This window comes from Coregonus lavaretus (assembly GCF_964263955.1).
Source record: "Coregonus lavaretus genome assembly, contig: HAP1_SCAFFOLD_1661, whole genome shotgun sequence".
Classification (NCBI taxonomy): domain Eukaryota; kingdom Metazoa; phylum Chordata; class Actinopteri; order Salmoniformes; family Salmonidae; genus Coregonus; species Coregonus lavaretus.
Genome location: NW_028163339.1, coordinates 44,942 through 66,671, shown reverse-complemented (window position 1 = coordinate 66,671; position 21,730 = coordinate 44,942). Strand labels below are relative to the sequence as shown.

Here is a 21,730-nt window from a genome sequence, read left to right as displayed (position 1 = left end):
GGAGGGGGGATGGGGAGAGAGGGATGGGAGGAGAGGGGAGGAGGGATGGGAGGAGGGAGGAGGGATGGGAGGAGAGGGGAGGGATGGGAGGAGAGGGGAGGGATGGGAGGAGAGGGGAGGGGGGAGATGAGATGGGAGGGGGGAGATGAGATGGGAGGGGAGGGGGAGTGCAGAGAGAAAGTCAACTTCAACAACATAATGAGACATAACTCACCATAAATCAATGACATTAACATACCAACCACGTCAACGACAAACACTGGCTGCTAAGGTAGCCGTACCGTAAGCGTTGGCGACGCTGGTAGTCGTGGCGACGGCAGTGTGTTTGCCGTTCTGAGTGACGGGGCGGACAGGGAGCTGGTGCAGCCCCAGAGATAGGCCACGCCCCTCCGACCCCTGACCCCCCTGCTGAGCTCCCTCCAACGACTGGATCACCCGTTCCCTAGTCTGCTGCTGCATGTCTGGGGGGACATGTATTCATATATTAACACTCAACAAAAATACAGACGCAACATGTAAAGCTCCCTCCAACGACTGGATCACCCGTTCCCTAGTCTGCTGCTGCATGTCTGGGGGGACATGTATTCATATATTAACACTCAACAAAAATACAGACGCAACATGTAAAGTGTTTGTCCCATGTTTCATGAGCTGAAATAAAAGAGCCCAGAAATATTCCAGACGCACAAAAAGCTGATTTCTCTCAAATGTTGGGCACAAATTTGTTTACATCCCTATATACACACACACATATATATATACATATATACATACACACATATACATATATATATATATATATATATATATATATATATATATATATGCACACACACTACCGTTCAAAAGTTTGGGGTTCACTTAGAAATTTCCTTGTTTTCGAAAGAAAAGCAATTTTTTGGTCCATTAAAATACAGTGTAGACATTGGTAATGTTGTAAATGGCTATATTAAAACTTTTGACCGGGAGTATATATATATATATATACACATATATACATATATATACATATACATACACACACACACACACTATGCAACATATCCATGATATACAGTTGAAGTCGGAAGTTTACATACACTTAGGTTGGAGTCATTAAAACTCATTTTTCAACCACTCCACAAATGTCTTGTTAACAAACTATAGTTTTTGCAAGTCGGTTAGGACATCTACTTTGTGCATGACACAAGTAATTTTTCCAACAATTGTTTACAGACAGATTATTTCACTTATAATTCACTGAATCACAATTCCAGTGGGTCAGAAGTTTACATACACTAAGTTGAATGTGCCTTTAAACAGCTTGGAAAATTCCAGAAAATGATGTTATGGCAGCCAAGACCTCAGAAAAAAATGTGTAGACCTCCACAAGTCTGGTTCATCCTTGGGAGCAATTTCCAAACACCTGAAGGTACCACGTTCATCTGTACAAACAATAGTACGCAAGTATAAACACCATGGGACCACGCAGCCGTCATACCGCTCAGGAAGGAGACGCGTTCTGTCTCCTAGAGATGAACGTACTTTGGTGTGAAAAGTGCAAATCAATCCCAGAACAACAGCAAAGGACCTTGTGAAGATGCTGGAGGAAACAGGTACAAAAGTATCTATATCCACAGTAAAACGAGTCCTATATCGACATAACCTGAAAGGCCGCTCAGCAAGGAAGAAGCCACTGCTCCAAAACCGCCATAAAAAAGCCAGACTACAGTTTGCAACTGCACATGGGGACAAAGATCATACTTTTTGGAGAAATGTCCTCTGGTCTGATGAAACAGAAATAGAACTGTTTGGCCATAATGACCATCGTTATGTTTGGAGGAAAAAGGGGGACGCTTGCAAGCCGACGAACACCATCCCAACCGTGAAGCACGGGGGTGGCAGCATCATGCTGTGGGGGTGCTTTGCTGCAGGAGGGACTGGTGCACTTCACAAAATAGATGGCATAATGAGGAAGGAAAATTGTGGATATATTGAAGCAACATCTCAAAACATCAGTCAGGAAGTTAAAGATTGGTCGCAAATGGGTCTTCCAAACGGACAATGACCCCAAGCATACTTCCAAAGTTGTAGCAAAATGGCTTAAGGACAACAATGTCAAGGTATTGGAGTGGCCATCACAAAGCCCTGACCTCAATCCTATAGAAATGTGTGGGCAGAACTGAAAAGGCATGTGCGAGCAGGGAGGCCTACAAACCTGACTCAGTTACACCTGCTCTGTCAGGAGGAATGGGCCAAAATTCACCCAACTTATTGTGGGAAGCTTGTGGAAGGCTACCCGAAACGTTTGACCCAAGTTAAACAATTTAAAGGCAATGCTACCAAATACTAATTGAGTGCATGTAAACTTCTGACCCACTGGGAATGTGATGAAAGAAATAAAAGCTGAAATAAATAATTATCTAATATTATTCTGACATTTCACATTCTTAAAATAAAGTGGTGATCCTAACTGACCTAAGACATGGAATTTTTACTAGGATTAAATGTCAGGAATTGTGAAAAACTGAGATTAAATGTATTTGGCTAAGGTGTATGTAAAATTCCGACTTCAACTGTATATATAATATGTGGTCCTCTGTAGCTCAATTGGTAGAGCATGGCGCTTGTAACGCCAGGGTAGTGGGTTCGATCCCCGGGACCACCCATACGTAAAAATGTATGCGCACATGACTGTAAGTCGCTTTGGATAAAAGCGTCTGCTAAATGGCATATTATTATTATTATTATATTATTATATACATTTTACATTTTACATTTTAGTCATTTAGCAGACGCTCTTATCCAGAGCGACTTAGAGTTAGTGAATACATATTTTTTTATACTGGCCCCCCGTGGGAATCGAACCCACAACCCTGGCGTTGCAAACGCCATGCTCTATCAACTGAGCTACATCCCTGCCGGCCATTCCCTCCCCTACCCTGGACGACGCTGGGCCAATTGTGCGCCGCCACCATGGGTCTCCCATAGTTTTGATGTCTTCACTATTATTCTACAATGTAGAAAATAGTAAAAATAAAGAAAAACCCTTGAATGAGTAGGTGTTCTAAAACGTTTGACCGGTAGTGTATATACCGGTACTATATACAGTGGGGAGAACAAGTATTTGATACACTGCCGATTTTGCAGGTTTTCCTACTTACAAAGTATGTAGAGGTCTGTAATTTTTTATCATAGGTACACTTCAACTGTGAGAGACGGAATCTAAAACCAAAATCCAGAACATCACATTGTATGATTTTTAAGTAATTAATTTGCATTTTATTGCATGACATAAGTATTTGATACATCAGAAAATCAGAACTTAATATTTGGTACAGAAACCTTTGTTTGCAATTACAGAGATCATACCTGTAGGTCTTGACCAGGTTTGCACACACTGCAGCAGGGATTTTGGCCTACTCCTCCATACAGACCTTCTCCAGATCCTTCAGGTTTCGGGGCTGTCGCTGGGCAATACGAACTTTCAGCTCCCTCCAAAGATTTTCCATTGGGTTCAGGTCCGGAGACTGGCTAAGCCACTCCAGGACCTTGAGATGCTTCTTACGGAGCCACTCCTTAGTTGCCCTGGCTGTGTGTTTCGGGTCGTTGTCATACTGGAAGACCCAGCCACGACCCATCTTCAATGCTCTTACTGAGGGAAGGAGGTTGTTGGCCAAGATCTCACGATACATGGCCCCATCCATCCTCCCCTCAATACAGTGCAGTCGTCCTGTCCCCTTTGCAGAAAAGCATCCCCAAGGAATGATGTTTCCACCTCCATGCTTCACGGTTAGAATGGTGTTCTTGGGGTTGTACTCTTCTTTCTTCTTCCTCCAAACACGCCAAGTGGAGTTTAGACCAAAAAGCTCTATTTTTGTCTCATCAGACCACATGACCTTCTCCCATTCCTCATCTGGATCATCCAGATGGTCATTGGCAAACTTCAGACGGGCCTGGACATGCGCTGGCTTGAGCAGGGGGACCTTGCGTGCGCTGCAGGATTTTAATCCATGACGGCGTAGTGTGTTACTAATGGTTTTCTTTGAGACTGTGGTCCCAGCTCTCTTCAGGTCATTGACCAGGTCCTGCCGTGTAGTTCTGGGCTGATCCTTCACCTTCCTCATGATCATTGATGCCCCACGAGGTGAGATCTTGCATGGAGCCCTAGACCGATCTTGCATGGAGCCCATTGACCGTCATCTTGAACTTCTTCCATTTTCTAATAATTGCGCCAACAGTTGTTGCCTTCTCACCAAGCTGCTTGCCTATTGTCCTGTAGCCCATCCCAGCCTTGTGCAGGTCTACAATTTGATCCCTGATGTCCTTACACAGCTCTCTGGTCTTGGCCATTGTGGAGAGGTTGGAGTCTGTTTGATTGAGTGTGTGGACAGGTGTCTTTTATACAGGTAACGAGTTCAAACAGGTGCAGTTAATACAGGTAATGAGTGGAGAACAGGAGGGCTTCTTAAAGAAAAACGAACAGGTCTGTGACAGCCGGAATTCTTACTGGTTGGTAGGTGATCAAATACTTATGTCATGCAATAAAATGCAAATTAATTACTTAAAAATCATACAATGTGATTTTCTGGATTTTTCCGTCTCTCACAGTTGAAGTGTACCTATGATAAAAATTACAGACCTCTACATGCTTTGTAAGTAGGAAAACCTGCAAAATCGGCAGTGTATCAAATACTTGTTCTCCCCACTGTATGTATGTATATATGTATCTATACACACAAACACACACAGTATGCAACATATCCAAATGGAGACCTAGACCCTACCCACAATACACTTGTGGAGATTTCAGAGGACTTGATTGGTAGAAGCAATATGGTTAAATTTCCACCTAGCCAATCAGAGGGCAAGGTAGAGCTATTACCATATCACCATATTACCATATCACCATCTCACTATATTACCATATCACCATATTACCATATCACCATATTACCATATCACCATCTCACTATATTACCATATCACCATATTACCATCTCACTATATTACCATATCACCATCTCACTATATTACCATATCACCATCTCACTATATCACCATATCACCATATCACCATCTCACTATATTACCATATCACCATATTAACATATTACCATATCACCATATCACCCTATTACAATACCACCATATCACCATATTACCATATCACCATCTCACTATATCACCATCTCACTATATTACCATATCACTATATTACCATATCACTATATTACCATATTACCATATCACTATATTACCATATTACCATATCACCATATCACCATATTACCATATCACCATCTCACTATATTACCATATCACCATATCACCATCTCACTATATTACCATATCACCATATTACCATATCACCATCTCACTATATTACCATATCACCATCTCACTATATTACCATATCACCATATTAACATATTACCATCTCACCATCTCACCCTATTACAATATCACCATATTACCATATCACCATATCACCATATCACCATATCACCATATTACCATATCACCATATTACCATATCACCATATCACCATATTACCATATCACCATATTACCAACACCTGTGAAATCCTCTCAGATTGTCTAGGGTCTAGGGGTCCATTTGGGATTGGGCCACAGTCTCGCCGTACCTCTATGCTCGCCGCTGCCCTCTGCTCCCTGCTGGCCAGCGCTGGTATTACCATGACTCTGTCCCCCCCCGGGGGTGAGGATGTACCCGTTGGCGGGGTGAGAGGCCGTAGCCGTGGTGACCAGACGGAGCATAGTGAGGGTACTGGGGGGGCTCTGCAGCATGTGGAGGGTCTGTCCCCCACCGAACAAGGCTAGGGGTTTACCCATCCCCGAGGGCAGGGGGTGGGGCGGGGCAGCCATGATCACAGGCTGGCCGTGAACTGGAGAACCTGGGGGGAGGGTGGGGGAAAAACACACCTTCTTTAGTTGTGATGTCTGAGCATCTGTAGATGTGTTCTTACCTGTGTATCTGTGTATCTGGTACGGAGGATAGGTTACAGTGTAGATGTGTTCCTACCTGGGGCGCTCTGTGTATATCTGTACTCTGGTACGGAGGCCAGTTTATGAGCCAGGTCGTGGTGGTGGGTGTGGTCATGAGACAGAGGAGACCCTTCTCTAGAGAGACACTCTGGGGTCTGGACACCACTGGAGGGGGGGGAGAGGAGACCCTGGTGGGTGGGGGAGGCTGGGGCACTCCTAGAGGGGAAAGGGGGGAGAGAGGGAGATGGGGGGAGGGGGAGAGGGGGAGAGGGGGAGGGGTGGGGAGAGGGGGGAGAGGGAGGGAGGGAGAGAGGGAGAGGGGGAGAGAGGGGGAGGGGGGAGAGAGGGAGATAGGGGGAGAGAGGGAGATAGGGGGAGAGAGGGAGAGAGGGGGAGAGAGGGAGAGAGGGGGAGAGAGGGGGAGGGGGAGAGAGGGGGAGGGGGGAGAGAGGGAGGGGGATAGAGGGAGGGGGAGAGAGGGGGAGGGGGGAGAGAGGGAGGGGGAGAGAGGGAGGGGGATAGAGGGAGAGAGGGGGAGAGAGAGATGGTTAGGGCATAAAAATGATGCAAACACACTAACTCAAGTCAAACAGGGTCCTTCAGTAAAACACACTAACTCAAGTCAAACAGCGTCCTTCAATAAAACACACTAACTCAAGTCAAACAGGGTCCTTCAGTAAAACACACTAACTCAAGTCAAACAGCGTCCTTCAATAAAACACACTAACTCAAGTCAAACAGCGTCCTTCAATAAAACACACTAACTCAAGTCAAACAGGGTCCTTCAGTAAAACACACTAACTCAAGTCAAACACGGTCCTTCAGTAAAACACACTAACTCAAGTCAAACACGGTTCTTCAATAAAACACACTAACTCAAGTCAAACACGGTCCTTCAGTTAAACACACTAACTCAAGTCTAACACGGTCCTTCAGTAAAACACACTAACTCAAGTCAAACAGACTGAATGGGACTTTTCAAAAGGTGAGAGCAAAGAGCAAACACACACTCCAGGATTGTCTCACACCCTCACAGACACACCCTCACAGACACACACTCACTCACAGACACACCCTCACTCACAGACACACACTCACTCACAGACACACACTCACTCACAGACACACACTCACTCACAGACACACACTCACTCACAGACACACACTCACTCACAAACACATCTTACTGCGAGCTAGACAGACTTACTTTGTTCTATCCAATCACATGAGAGCAGAAGCAGAGAGAGAGATGAGAGGGTTAAACAGACAGAAACAGACAGATTATAACTGTAACTGACAGAGGAGAGAAAGAGAGAGAGAGAGGGAGAGAGAGGGAGGGTTAAACAGAGAAACAGACAGATTATAACTGTTTAACAGAGAGGAGAGAGAGAGAGAGAGAGAGAGGGAGAGAGAGAGAGAGAGATGGAGAGATACAGGAGAAAGACAGAGAGAGAGAGAGAGAGAAAGAGAGATACAGGTGAGAGACAGAGAGAGAGAGAGAGAGAGAGAGCCAGAGAGAGAGAGAGAGAGAGAGAGAGAGAGAGAGAGAGAGAGAGAGAGAGAGAGAGAGAGAGAGAGAGAGAGAGAGAGAGAGAGAGAGAGAGAGAGAGAGAGAGAGAGAGAGAGAGAGAGAGAGAGAGAGAGAGAGAGAGAGAGAGAGAGAGAGAGAGAGAGAGAGAGAGAGGAGGGTTAAACAGAGACAGATTATAACTGTTTAACTAACAGGTCATACTACATCAAGGAGAAGGGTCTAAAGAGAGGCTAATGTGTATGCAGGCTTTTCCTCCAGCCCTGCACTAACACACCTGGTTCTACTAACCAGTTTTTCTTCACAACCTTCTTTAGCTGAATCAGCTGCGTTACCTAAGGCCAGGGGTCAGAGGTCAGGGGTCAGAGGTCAGGGGTCGTACCTGGATGAGAGCGGTCCGAACGGCGTGCGGAAGCAGGCCACGCCCCTCTGCCGTCTCTTCCTGAAGGCCTGCTCCACCAGCTTCCCCTCTGAGGCCGAGTCCACGCGCCAGAAACTACCTTTCCCAGGCTCCTCCTGGCTCCGAGCCACCTTCAGGAAGTAACGGTTCAGGGACAGGTTGTGGCGGATGGAGTTCTGGGAACGGAGGAGGGAGGACAGCTGGTGTTACTTTGGGATTTACACAAGAAACAGTTTTTATTTACTTTGGGAGGGACAACAATCTTCCATCAAAAACCTGGTTACCTTCCTGGTTTAGGTACGGTAGTAGGGGTAGTGTCTGGTGATGTGTAGTTACCTGTCAGCCGTACGGTAGTAGGGGTAGTGTCTGGTGATGTGTAGTTACCTGTCAGCGGTACGGTAGTAGGGGTAGTGTCTGGTGATGTGTAGTTACCTGTCAGCGGTACGGTAGTAGGGGTAGTGTCTGGTGATGTGTAGTTACCTGTCAGCGGTACGGTAGTAGGGGTAGTGTCTGGTGATGTGTAGTTACCTGTCAGCGGTACGGTAGTAGGGGTAGTGTCTGGTGATGTGTAGTTACCTGTCAGCGGTACGGTAGTAGGGGTAGTGTCTGGTGATGTGTAGTTACCTGTCAGCGGTACGGTAGTAGGGGTAGTGTCTGGTGATGTGTAGTTACCTGTCAGCGGTACGGTAGTAGGGGTAGTGTCTGGTGATGTGTAGTTACCTGTCAGCGGTACGGTAGTAGGGGTAGTGTCTGGTGATGTGTAGTTACCTGTCAGCGGTACGGTAGTAGGGGTAGTGTCTGGTGATGTGTAGTTACCTGTCAGCGGTACGGTAGTAGGGGTAGTGTCTGGTGATGTGTAGTTACCTGTCAGCGGTACGGTAGTAGGGGTAGTGTCTGGTGATGTGTAGTTACCTGTCAGCGGTACGGTAGTAGGGGTAGTGTCTGGTGATGTGTAGTTACCTGTCAGCGGTACGGTAGTAGGGGTAGTGTCTGGTGATGTGTAGTTACCTGTCAGCGGTACGGTAGTAGGGGTAGTGTCTGGTGATGTGTAGTTACCTGTCAGCGGTACGGTAGTAGGGGTAGTGTCTGGTGATGTGTAGTTACCTGTCAGCGGTACGGTAGTAGGGGTAGTGTCTGGTGATGTGTAGTTACCTGTCAGCGGTACGGTAGTAGGGGTAGTGTCTGGTGATGTGTAGTTACCTGTCAGCGGTACGGTAGTAGGGGTAGTGTCTGGTGATGTGTAGTTACCTGTCAGCGGTACGGTAGTAGGGGTAGTGTCTGGTGATGTGTAGTTACCTGTCAGCGGTACGGTAGTAGGGGTAGTGTCTGGTGATGTGTAGTTACCTGTCAGCGGTACGGTAGTAGGGGTAGTGTCTGGTGATGTGTAGTTACCTGTCAGCGGTACGGTAGTAGGGGTAGTGTCTGGTGATGTGTAGTTACCTGTCAGCGGTACGGTAGTAGGGGTAGTGTCTGGTGATGTGTAGTTACCTGTCAGCGGTACGGTAGTAGGGGTAGTGTCTGGTGATGTGTTGTTACCTGTCAGCGGTACGGTAGTAGGGGTAGTGTCTGGTGATGTGTAGTTACCTGTCAGCGGTACGGTAGTAGGGGTAGTGTCTGGTGATGTGTAGTTACCTGTCAGCGGTACGGTAGTAGGGGTAGTGTCTGGTGATGTGTAGTTACCTGTCAGCGGTACGGTAGTAGGGGTAGTGTCTGGTGATGTGTAGTTACCTGTCAGCGGTACGGTAGTAGGGGTAGTGTCTGGTGATGTGTAGTTACCTATCAGTGGTACGGTAGTAGGGGTAGTGTCTGGTGATGTGTAGTTACCTGTCAGCGGTACGGTAGTAGGGGTAGTGTCTGGTGATGTGTAGTTACCTGTCAGCGGTACGGTAGTAGGGGTAGTGTCTGGTGATGTGTAGTTACCTGTCAGCGGTACGGTAGTAGGGGTAGTGTCTGGTGATGTGTAGTTACCTGCCAGCCCTTGTCAGCGGTACGGTAGTAGGGGTAGTGTCTGGTGATGTGTAGTTACCTGTCAGCGGTACGGTAGTAGGGGTAGTGTCTGGTGATGTGTAGTTACCTGTCAGCGGTACGGTAGTAGGGGTAGTGTCTGGTGATGTGTAGTTACCTGTCAGCGGTACGGTAGTAGGGGTAGTGTCTGGTGATGTGTAGTTACCTGTCAGCGGTACGGTAGTAGGGGTAGTGTCTGGTGATGTGTAGTTACCTGTCAGCGGTACGGTAGTAGGGGTAGTGTCTGGTGATGTGTAGTTACCTGTCAGCGGTACGGTAGTAGGGGTAGTGTCTGGTGATGTGTAGTTACCTGCCACCTTGTCAGCGGTACGGTAGTAGGGGTAGTGTCTGGTGATGTGTAGTTACCTGTCAGCGGTACGGTAGTAGGGGTAGTGTCTGGTGATGTGTAGTTACCTGTCAGCGGTACGGTAGTAGGGGTAGTGTCTGGTGATGTGTAGTTACCTGTCAGCGGTACGGTAGTAGGGGTAGTGTCTGGTGATGTGTAGTTACCTGTCAGCGGTACGGTAGTAGGGGTAGTGTCTGGTGATGTGTAGTTACCTGCCAGCCCTTGTCAGCGGTACGGTAGTAGGGGTAGTGTCTGGTGATGTGTGTGTAGATTCCAGAGAGGGTCAGCTGTCTGTCTGGTGCTGAAGAGATGGCCTGGACTATCAACTGGGCGTAGGAGTAGGGAGGCTTGGACTCATCCTGGATAAGAGAGGAGAGGGGGGTTAACACACACACACACACAGTAGACACACACACACACACAGTATATACACACACACTCGACACACACACACACACACAATAGACACACTAGACACACACACACACACACACAGTAGACACACACACACACACACACAGTAGACACACACACAGTAGACACACACACACACACACAGTAGACACACACACACACACACAGTAGACACACACACACGGAGTGAGGTATACCCTGGGGCTGTCTCCGCCGCCGGACTCTCCCTGTTGCTCGGCAATGCCCCTCTGTTGCTCGGAGACAGCCTTTGCAGCGAACTCTGCAGCCAGCTGGAGGTCGGAGGTCACGTTGCGTCCGTAGCGATAACCCGATGACCCCGCACCCCTCGGACTGGCCGGGCACGAGTTAGGAACACTGGAGAGGAGGAGAGAGGAGGAGAGGAGGAGGAGGAGAGAATGATGAAGATCTAGAATAGAATGGGATAATTCCACCTAATTGAATTGCACTGAGACTCTTGACTTTCACTTAAAATGTATGCCAAACAGAAATCATTGATTTCAAAGTCTAACAAACCATACAACTCTATAAGGACTGCTTTTAACTATTTACACTGAACATTTTCCAATAACACATTTACTGGAAGAACTGTGCAGATTTACTGTACAGCACTGTACTCTACTCTGTACTACTGTATATACTCTACTCTGCTGTACTCTACTCTGTACTACTGTATATACTCTACTCTGCTGTACTCTACTCTGTACTACTGTATATACTCTACTCTGCTGTACTCTACTCTGTACTACTGTATATACTCTGCTCTGCTGGACTCTACTCTGTACTACTGTATATACTCTACTCTGCTGTACTCTACTCTGTACTACTGTATATACTCTACTCTGCTGTACTCTACTCTGTACTACTGTATATACTCTACTCTGCTGTACTCTACTCTGTACTACTGTATATACTCTACTCTGCTGTACTCTACTCTGCTGTACTCTACTCTGTACTACTGTATATACTCTACTCTGCTGTACTCTACTCTGTACTACTGTATATACTCTGCTCTGCTGTACTCTACTCTGCTGTACTCTACTCTTTACTACTGTATATACTCTACTCTGCTGTACTCTACTCTGTACTACTGTATATACTCTGCTGTACTCTACTCTGTACTACTGTATATACTCTGCTGTACTCTACTCTGTACTACTGTATATACTCTACTCTGCTGTACTCTACTCTGTACTACTGTATATACTCTACTCTGCTGTACTCTACTCTGCTGTACTCTACTCTGCTGTACTCTACTCTGTACTACTGTATATACTCTACTCTGCTGTACTCTACTCTGCTGTACTCTACTCTGTACTACTGTATATACTCTGCTCTGCTGTACTCTACTCTGCTGTACTCTACTCTGCACTACTGTATATACTCTACTCTGCTGTACTCTACTCTGTACTACTGTATATACTCTACTCTGCTGTACTCTACTCTGTACTACTGTATATATTCTACTCTGCTGTACTCTACTCTGCTGTACTCTACTCTGCTGTACTCTACTCTGTACTACTGTATATACTCTACTCTGCTGTACTCTACTCTGTACTACTGTATATACTCTGCTCTGCTGTACTCTACTCTGCTGTACTCTACTCTGCACTACTGTATATACTCTACTCTGCTGTACTCTACTCTGTACTACTGTATATACTCTACTCTGCTGTACTCTACTCTGTACTACTGTATATATTCTACTCTGCTGTACTCTACTCTGCTGTACTCTACTCTGTACTACTGTATATACTCTACTCTGCTCTACTCTACTATGTACTACTGTATATATTCTACTCTGCTGTACTCTACTCTGTACTACTGTATATACTCTGCTGTACTCTACTCTGTACTACTGTATATACTCTACTCTGCTGTACGCTGTACTACTGTATATACTCTACTCTGCTGTACTCTACTCTGCTGTACTCTACTCTGTACTACTGTATATACTCTACTCTGCTGTACTCTACTCTGTACTACTGTATATACTCTACTCTGCTGTACTCTACTCTGTACTACTGTATATACTCTACTCTGCTGTACTCTACTCTGTACTACTGTATATACTCTACTCTGCTGTACTCTACTCTGCTGTACTCTACTCTGCTGTACTCTACTCTGTACTACTGTATATACTCTACTCTGCTCTACTCTACTATGTACTACTGTATATATTCTACTCTGCTGTACTCTACTCTGTACTACTGTATATACTCTGCTGTACTCTACTCTGTACTACTGTATATACTCTACTCTGCTGTACTCTGTACTACTGTATATACTCTACTCTGCTGTACTCTACTCTGCTGTACTCTGTACTACTGTATATACTCTACTCTGCTGTACTCTACTCTGTACTACTGTATATACTCTACTCTGCTGTACTCTACTCTGTACTACTGTATATACTCTACTCTGCTGTACTCTACTCTGTACTACTGTATATACTCTACTCTGCTGTACTCTACTCTGCTGTACTCTACTCTGTACTACTGTATATACTCTACTCTGCTGTACTCTACTCTGTACTACTGTATATACTCTGCTGTACTCTACTCTGTACTACTGTATATACTCTACTCTGCTGTACTCTACTCTGTACTACTGTATATACTCTACTCTGCTGTACTCTACTCTGCTGTACTCTACTCTGCTGTATTCTACTCTGCTGTACTCTACTCTGTACTACTGTATATACTCTACTCTGCTGTACTCTACTCTGTACTACTGTATATACTCTGCTCTGCTGTACTCTACTCTGCTGTACTCTACTCTGCACTACTGTATATACTCTACTCTGCTGTACTCTACTCTGTACTACTGTATATACTCTACTCTGCTGTACTCTACTCTGTAGTCTGTACTACTGTATATACTCTACTCTGCTGTACTCTACTCTGTAGTACTGTATATACTTTGCTGTTCTCTACTCTGTACTACTGTATATACTCTACTCTGCTGTACTCTGTACTACTGTATATACTCTACTCTGCAGTACTCTACTCTGCTGTACTCTACTCTGCTGTACTCTACTCTGTACTACTGTATATACTCTACTCTGATGTACTCTACTCTGCTGTACTCTACTCTGTACTACTGTATATTCTCTGCTCTGCTGTACTCTACTCTGCTGTACTCTACTCTGCACTACTGTATATACTCTACTCTACTGTACTCTACTCTGTACTACTATATATACTCTACTCTGCGCTACTGTATATACTCTACTCTGCTGTACTCTACTCTGCACTACTGTATATACTCTACTCTACTGTACTCTACTCTGTACTACTGTATATACTCTACTCTGCTGTACTCTACTCTGCTGTACTCTACTCTGTACTACTGTATATACTCTACTCTGCTGTACTCTACTATGTACTACTGTATATACTCTACTCTGCTGTACTAATGTATATATTCTACTCTGCTGTACTCTACTCTGTACTACTGTATATACTCTACTCTGCTGTACTCTACTCTGCACTACTGTATATACTCTACTCTGCTGTACTCTACTCTGTATTACTGTATATACTCTACTCTGCTGTACTCTACTCTGTACTACTGTATATACTCTACTCTGCTGTACTCTACTCTGTACTACTGTATATACTCTGCTGTACTCTACTCTGTACTACTGTATATACTCTGCTGTACTCTACTCTGTACTACTGTATATACTCTACTCTGCTGTACTCTACTATGTACTACTGTATATACTCTACTCTGCTGTACTCTACTCTGTACTACTGTATATACTCTACTCTACTGTACTCTACTCTGTACTACTATATATACTCTACTCTGCGCTACTGTATATACTCTACTCTGCTGTACTCTACTCTGTACTACTGTATATACTCTACTCTGCTGTACTCTACTCTGTACTACTGTATATACTCTACTCTGCTGTACTCTACTCTGCTGTACTCTACTCTGTACTACTGTATATACTCTACTCTGCTGTACTCTACTCTGTACTACTGTATATACTCTACTCTGCTGTACTCTACTCTGCTGTACTCTACTCTGCACTACTGTATATACTCTACTCTGCTGTACTAATGTATATATTCTACTCTGCTGTACTCTACTCTGTACTACTGTATATACTCTACACTACTGTATATACTCTACTCTGCTGTACTCTACTCTGTACTACTGTATATACTCTACTCTGCTGTACTCTACTCTGTACTACTGTATATACTCTACTCTGCTGTACTCTACTCTGTACTACTGTATATACTCTACTCTACTCTGCTCTACTCTACTCTGTACTACTGTATATACTCTACTCTGCTGTACTCTACTCTGTACTACTGTATATACTCTACTCTGCTGTACTCTACTCTGTACTACTGTATATACTCTACTCTGCTGTACTCTACTCTGTACTACTGTATATACTCTACTCTGCTGTACTCTACTCTGCTGTACTCTACTCTGCTGTACTCTACTCTGTACTACTGTATATACTCTGCTCTACTCTGTACTACTGTATATACTCTACTCTACTGTGCTCTACTGTATATACTCTACTCTGCTGTACTCTACTCTGTACTACTGTATATACTCTACTCTGCTGTACTCTACTCTGTACTACTGTATATACTCTACTCTGCTGTACTCTACTCTGTACTACTGTATATACTCTACTCTGCTGTACTCTACTCTGCTGTACTCTACTCTGTACTACTGTATATACTCTACTCTGCTGTACTCTACTCTGTACTACTGTATATACTCTACTCTGCTGTACTCTACTCTGTACTACTGTATATACTCTACTCTGCTGTACTCTACTCTGCTGTACTCTACTCTGTACTACTGTATATACTCTACTCTGCTGTACTCTACTCTGTACTACTGTATATACTCTACTCTGCTGTACTCTACTCTGTACTACTGTATATACTCTACTCTGCTGTACTCTACTCTGTACTACTGTATATACTCTACTCTGCTGTACTCTACTCTGCTGTACTCTACTCTGTACTACTGTATATACTCTACTCTGCTGTACTCTACTCTGTACTACTGTATATACTCTACTCTGCTGTACTCTACTCTGTACTACTGTATATACTCTACTCTGCTGTACTCTACTCTGCTGTACTCTACTCTGCTGTACTCTACTCTGTACTACTGTATATACTCTAATCTGCTGTACTCTACTCTGCTGTACTACTGTATATACTCTACTCTGCTCTACTCTACTCTGTACTACTGTATATACTCTACTCTGCTGTACTCTACTCTGTACTACTGTATATACTCTACTCTGCTGTACTCTACTCTGTTCTACTGTATATACTCTACTCTGCTGTACTCTACTCTGTACTACTGTATATACTCTACTCTGCTGTACTCTACTCTGTACTACTGTATATACTCTACTCTGCTGTACTCTACTCTACTCTGCTGTACTCTACTCTGCTGTACTCTACTCTGTACTACTGTATATACTCTACTCTGCTGTACTCTACTCTGTACTACTGTATATACTCTACTCTGCTGTACTCTACTCTACTCTGCTGTACTCTACTCTGCTGTACTCTACTCTGTACTACTGTATATACTCTACTCTGCTGTACTCTACTCTGTACTACTGTATATACTCTACTCTGCTGTACTCTACTCTGCTGTACTACTGTATATACTCTACTCTGCTCTACTCTACTCTGTACTACTGTATATACTCTACTCTGCTGTACTCTACTCTGTACTACTGTATAATAATAATAATAATAATATGCCATTTAGCAGACGCTTTTATCCAAAGCGACTTACAGTCATGTGCGCATACATTTTTACGTATGGGTGGTCCCGGGGATCGAACCCACTACCCTGGCGTTACAAGCGCCATGCTCTACCAATTGAGCTACAGAGGACCACTGTATATACTCTACTCTGCTGTACTCTACTCTGTACTACTGTATATACTCTACTCTACTCTGCTCTACTCTACTCTGTACTACTGTATATACTCTACTCTGCTGTACTCTACTCTGTACTACTGTATATACTCTACTCTGCTGTACTCTACTCTGTACTACTGTATATACTCTACTCTGCTGTACTCTACTCTGTACTACTGTATATACTCTACTCTGCTGTACTCTACTCTGTACTACTGTATATACTCTACTCTGCTGTACTCTACTCTGTACTACTGTATATACTCTACTCTGCTCTACTCTGTACTACTGTATATACTCTACTCTGCTGTACTCTACTCTGATGTACTCTACTCTGTACTACTGTATATACTCTACTCTACTCTGCTCTACTCTACTCTGTACTACTGTATATACTCTACTCTGCTGTACTCTACTCTGTACTACTGTATATACTCTACTCTGCTGTACTCTACTCTGTACTACTGTATATACTCTACTCTGCTGTACTCTACTCTGTACAACTGTATATACTCTACTCTGCTGTACTCTACTCTGTACTACTGTATATACTCTACTCTGCTCTACTCTACTCTGTACTACTGTATATACTCTACTCTGCTGTACTCTACTCTGTACTACTGTATATACTCTACTCTGCTGTACTCTACTCTGTACTACTGTATATACTCTACTCTGCTGTACTCTACTCTGTACTACTGTATATACTCTACTCTGCTGTACTCTACTCTGTACTACTGTATATACTCTACTCTGCTGTACTCTACTCTGTACTACTGTATATACTCTGCTGTACTCTACTCTGTACTACTGTATATACTCTACTCTGCTGTACTCTACTCTGTACTACTGTATATACTCTACTCTGTTGTACTCTACTCTGTACTACTGTATATACTCTACTCTGCTGTACTCTACTCTGTACTACTGTATATACTCTACTCTGCTGTACTCTACTCTGTACTACTGTATATACTCTACTCTGCTGTACTCTACTCTGTACTACTGTATATACTCTGCTGTACTCTACTCTGTACTACTGTATATACTCTACTCTGCTGTACTCTACTCTGCTGTACTCTACTCTGCTGTACTCTACTCTGTACTACTGTATATACTCTACTCTGCTCTACTCTACTCTGTACTACTGTATATACTCTACTCTGCTCTACTCTACTCTGCTGTACTCTACTCTGTACTACTGTATATACTCTACTCTGCTCTACTCTACTCTGTACTACTGTATATACTCTACTCTGCTGTACTCTACTCTGCTGTACTCTACTCTGTACTACTGTATATACTCTACTCTACTCTACTCTGTACTACTGTATATACTCTACTCTGCTGTACTCTACTCTGTACTACTGTATATACTCTACTCTGCTGTACTCTACTCTGTACTACTGTATATACTCTACTCTGCTGTACTCTACTCTGCTGTGCTCGGACAAGTAGGACTGATTTCTTACTTGTCCGAAAGATCAAGTCACTTGTCCCCAAAAAGGTCTGTATCACCATGGGGCCAAAAAGGAGACTGTAAATGGTGTTGTATGATGCAAGGAACCACTTCATTAAATAACCTTCATTATTATCACTGGTATTGACAAGGCACATAACCCCCCACAAAGTAAAATACTGCACTGATAAAAACACATGTGGTCCGTCAAATGTACGGTTCTGTCTGTCTGATGGCTGACCTGCCTATACTGATAGATAGGCCTAGTGCAGAGTTCTGACTGTCTGTCTGATGGCTGACCTGCCTATACTGATAGATAGGCCTAGTGCAGAGTTCTGACTGTCTGTCTGATGGCTGACCTGCCTATACTGATAGATAGGCCTAGTGCAGAGTTCTGACTGTCTGTCTGATGGCTGACCTGCCTATACTGATAGATAGGCCTAGTGCAGAGTTCTGACTGTCTGTCTGGTGGCTGACCTGCCTATACTGATAGATAGGCCTAGTGCAGGGTTCTGACTGTCTGTCTGGTGGCCGACCTGCCTATACTGATAGATAGGCCTAGTGCAGGGTTCTGACTGTCTGTCTGGTGGCTGACCTGCCTATACTGATAGATAGGCCTAGTGCAGGGTTCTGTCTGTCTGGTGGCCGACCTGCCTATACTGATAGATAGGCCTAGTGCAGGGTTCTGACTGTCTGTCTGGTGGCTGACCTGCCTATACTGATAGATAGGCCTAGTGCAGGGTTCTGTCTGTCTGGTGGCTGACCTGCCTATACTGATAGATAGGCCTAGTGCAGGGTTCTGACTGTCTGTCTGGTGGCTGACCTGCCTATACTGATAGATAGGCCTAGTGCAGGGTTCTGTCTGGTGGCTGACCTGCCTGGTGGCTGACCTGCCTATACTGATAGATAGGCCTAGTGCAGGGTTCTGTCTATCTGGTGGCTGACCTGCCTATACTGATAGATAGGCCTAGTGCAGGGTTCTGACTGTCTGTCTGGTGGCTGACCTGCCTATACTGATAGATAGGCCTAGTGCACGGTTCTGACTGTCTAGTGGCTGACCTGCCTATACTGATAGATAGGCCTAGTGCACGGTTCTGACTGTCTGTCTGGTGGCTGACCTGCCTATACTGATAGATAGGCCTAGTGCAGGGTTCTGACTGTCTGGTGGCTGACCTGCCTATACTGATAGATAGGCCTAGTGCAGGGTTCTGACTGTCTGTCTGGTGGCTGACCTGCCTATACTGATAGATAGGCCTAGTGCAGGGTTCTGACTGTCTGTCTGGTGGCTGACCTGCCTATACTGATAGATAGGCCTAGTGCAGGGTTCTGTCTGTCTGGTGGCTGACCTGCCTATACTGATAGATAGGCCTAGTGCAGGGTTCTGACTGTCTGTCTGGTGGCTGACCTGCCTATACTGATAGATAGGCCTAGTGCAGGGTTCTGACTGTCTGGTGGCTGACCTGCCTATACTGATAGATAGGCCTAGTGCAGGGTTCTGACTGTCTGGTGGCTGACCTGCCTATACTGATAGATAGGCCTAGTGCAGGGTTCTGACTGTCTGGTGGCTGACCTGCCTATACTGATAGATAGGCCTAGTGCAGGGTTATGACTGTCTGTCTGGTGGCTGACCTGCCTATACTGATAGATAGGCCTAGTGCAGGGTTCTGACTGTCTGTCTGGTGGCTGACCTGCCTATACTGATAGATAGGCCTAGTGCAGGGTTCTGACTGTCTGTCTGGTGGCTGACCTGCCTATACTGATAGATAGGCCTAGTTCAGGGTTCTGTCTGTCTGGTGGCTGACCTGCCTATACTGATAGATAGGCCTAGTGCAGGGTTATGACTGTCTGTCTGGTGGCTGACCTGCCTATACTGATAGATAGGCCTAGTGCACGGATCTGTCTGTCTGGTGACCGACCTGCCTATACTGATAGATAGGCCTAGTGCAGGGTTCTGACTGTCTGTCTGGTGGCTGACCTGCCTATACTGATAGATAGGCCTAGTGCAGGGTTCTGTCTGTCTGGTGGCTGACCTGCCTATACTCATAGATAGGCCTAGTGCAGGGTTCTGACTGTCTGTCTGGTGGCTGACCTGCCTATACTGATAGATAGGCCTAGTGCAGGGTTCTGACTGTCTGTCTGGTGGCTGACCTGCCTATACTGATAGACATTCCTAGTAGAATCGAATCTTGACACTCAGAAATGGGAGTCGACACCGGGAAGTCGACGTGCAAGGAGTGGAGGAATCAATTCTTTATGAGTCGACTCTCCACCACTAGGTCATCGTCGTTAACAGCTGGAAAATGACAGAGAAAGGCCAGCGACAGCAGCAGTCCTGTACGACAATACTCTGACAAGTTAAATGAGAAGGAAATGCAGACTTTGTGAGGTGGAACTGAGGTACAGTGATAGTAGTACAGGTGCAATAATTAACCATCTGAAAGGGGCGCACCGTGAGACCCAAACCATCTGAAAGGGGCGCACCGTGAGACCCAAACCGTCTGAAAGGGGCGCTCCGTGAGACCCAAACCATCTGAAAGGGGCGCTCCGTGAGACCCAAACCATCTGAAAGGGGCGCACCGTGAGACCCAAACCGTTGCTGCATTGGGAATTTACGTGGAATTCTATGACTTTTTCTTCGCGTTTTACGGAAAACTGATTTTGATAAAATGACTAAATCCCTACTACAAGGTGGGAGGATCCCCAGACACACACACACACACACACACACACACACACACACACACACACACACACACGCACACACACACACGCCCCTCCTTCTGGCAGTAAAGTAAAGAGTGGTTTCCAGGGGAGAGTGTGTGTTGCTGTTCAGATGCTGTGGTGTGTGTTGTTCAGATGCTGTAGTGTGTTGTTGTTCAGATGCTGTAGTGTGTGTTGTTCAGATGCTGTAGTGTGTGTTGTTGTTCAGATGCTGTGGTGTGTGTTGTTGTTCAGATGCTGTAGTGTGTTGTTGTTCAGATGCAGTAGTGTGTGTTGTTGTTCAGATGCTGTAGTGTTTATTGTTGTTCAGATGCTGTAGTGTGTGTTGTTGTTCAGATGCTGTAGTGTGTGTTGCTGTTCAGATGCTGTAGTGTGTGTTGCTGTTCAGATGCTGTAGTGTGTGTTGTTGTTCAGATGCTGTAGTGTTTGTTGTTGTTAAGATGCTGTAGTGTGTGTTGTTGTTCAGATGCTGTAGTGTGTGTGTGTTGTTCAATTGCTGTAGTGTGTGTTGTTGTTCAGATGCTGTAGTGTGTGTGTGTTGTTCAGATGCTGTAGTATGTGTTGTTGTTCAGATGCTGTAGTGTGTGTTGTTGTTCAGATGCTGTAGTGTGTGTTGTTGTTCAGATGCTGTAGTGTGTGTTGTTGTTCAGATGCTGTAGTGTGTGTTGTTGTTCAGATGCTGTAGTGTGTGTTGTTCAGATGCTGTAGTGTGTGTGTGTGTGTGTTGTTCAGATGCTGTAGTGTGTGTTGTTGTTCAGATGCTGTAGTGTGTGTTGTTGTTCAGATGCTGTAGTGTGTGTGTGTTGTTCAGATGCTGTAGTGTGTGTGTGTGTTGTTGTTCAGATGCTGTAGTGTGTGTGTTGTTGTTCAGATGCTGTAGTGTGTGTGTTGTTGTTCAGATGCTGTAGTGTGTGTTGTTCAG

At 44.9% G+C, this 21,730-nt stretch overlaps 1 protein-coding gene across 3 annotated transcripts in view; it reads right to left on the bottom strand.

Moving 5' to 3' along the window:
* LOC311118221 (forkhead box protein K1-like) overlaps positions 1 to 21,730 on the bottom strand; it is a 45,695-nt gene that overhangs the window by 4,482 nt on the left and 19,483 nt on the right. For 2 of the 3 annotated variants that reach the window (XR_014611775.1, XM_084193064.1), the window contains exons 3-8: positions 10,878 to 11,055; positions 10,479 to 10,625; positions 7,899 to 8,092; positions 6,026 to 6,204; positions 5,628 to 5,897; positions 282 to 461 (exon numbers count right to left, since the gene is read on the bottom strand). Coding sequence is in view for 2 of the 3 variants with exons in the window: in XM_084193064.1 (XP_084049190.1) it covers positions 282 to 461; positions 5,628 to 5,897; positions 6,026 to 6,204; positions 7,899 to 8,092; positions 10,479 to 10,625; positions 10,878 to 11,055 (1,148 nt within the window). In the remaining variant the exon portion in view is untranslated. The other variant, XM_084193065.1, reaches the window with a different exon arrangement.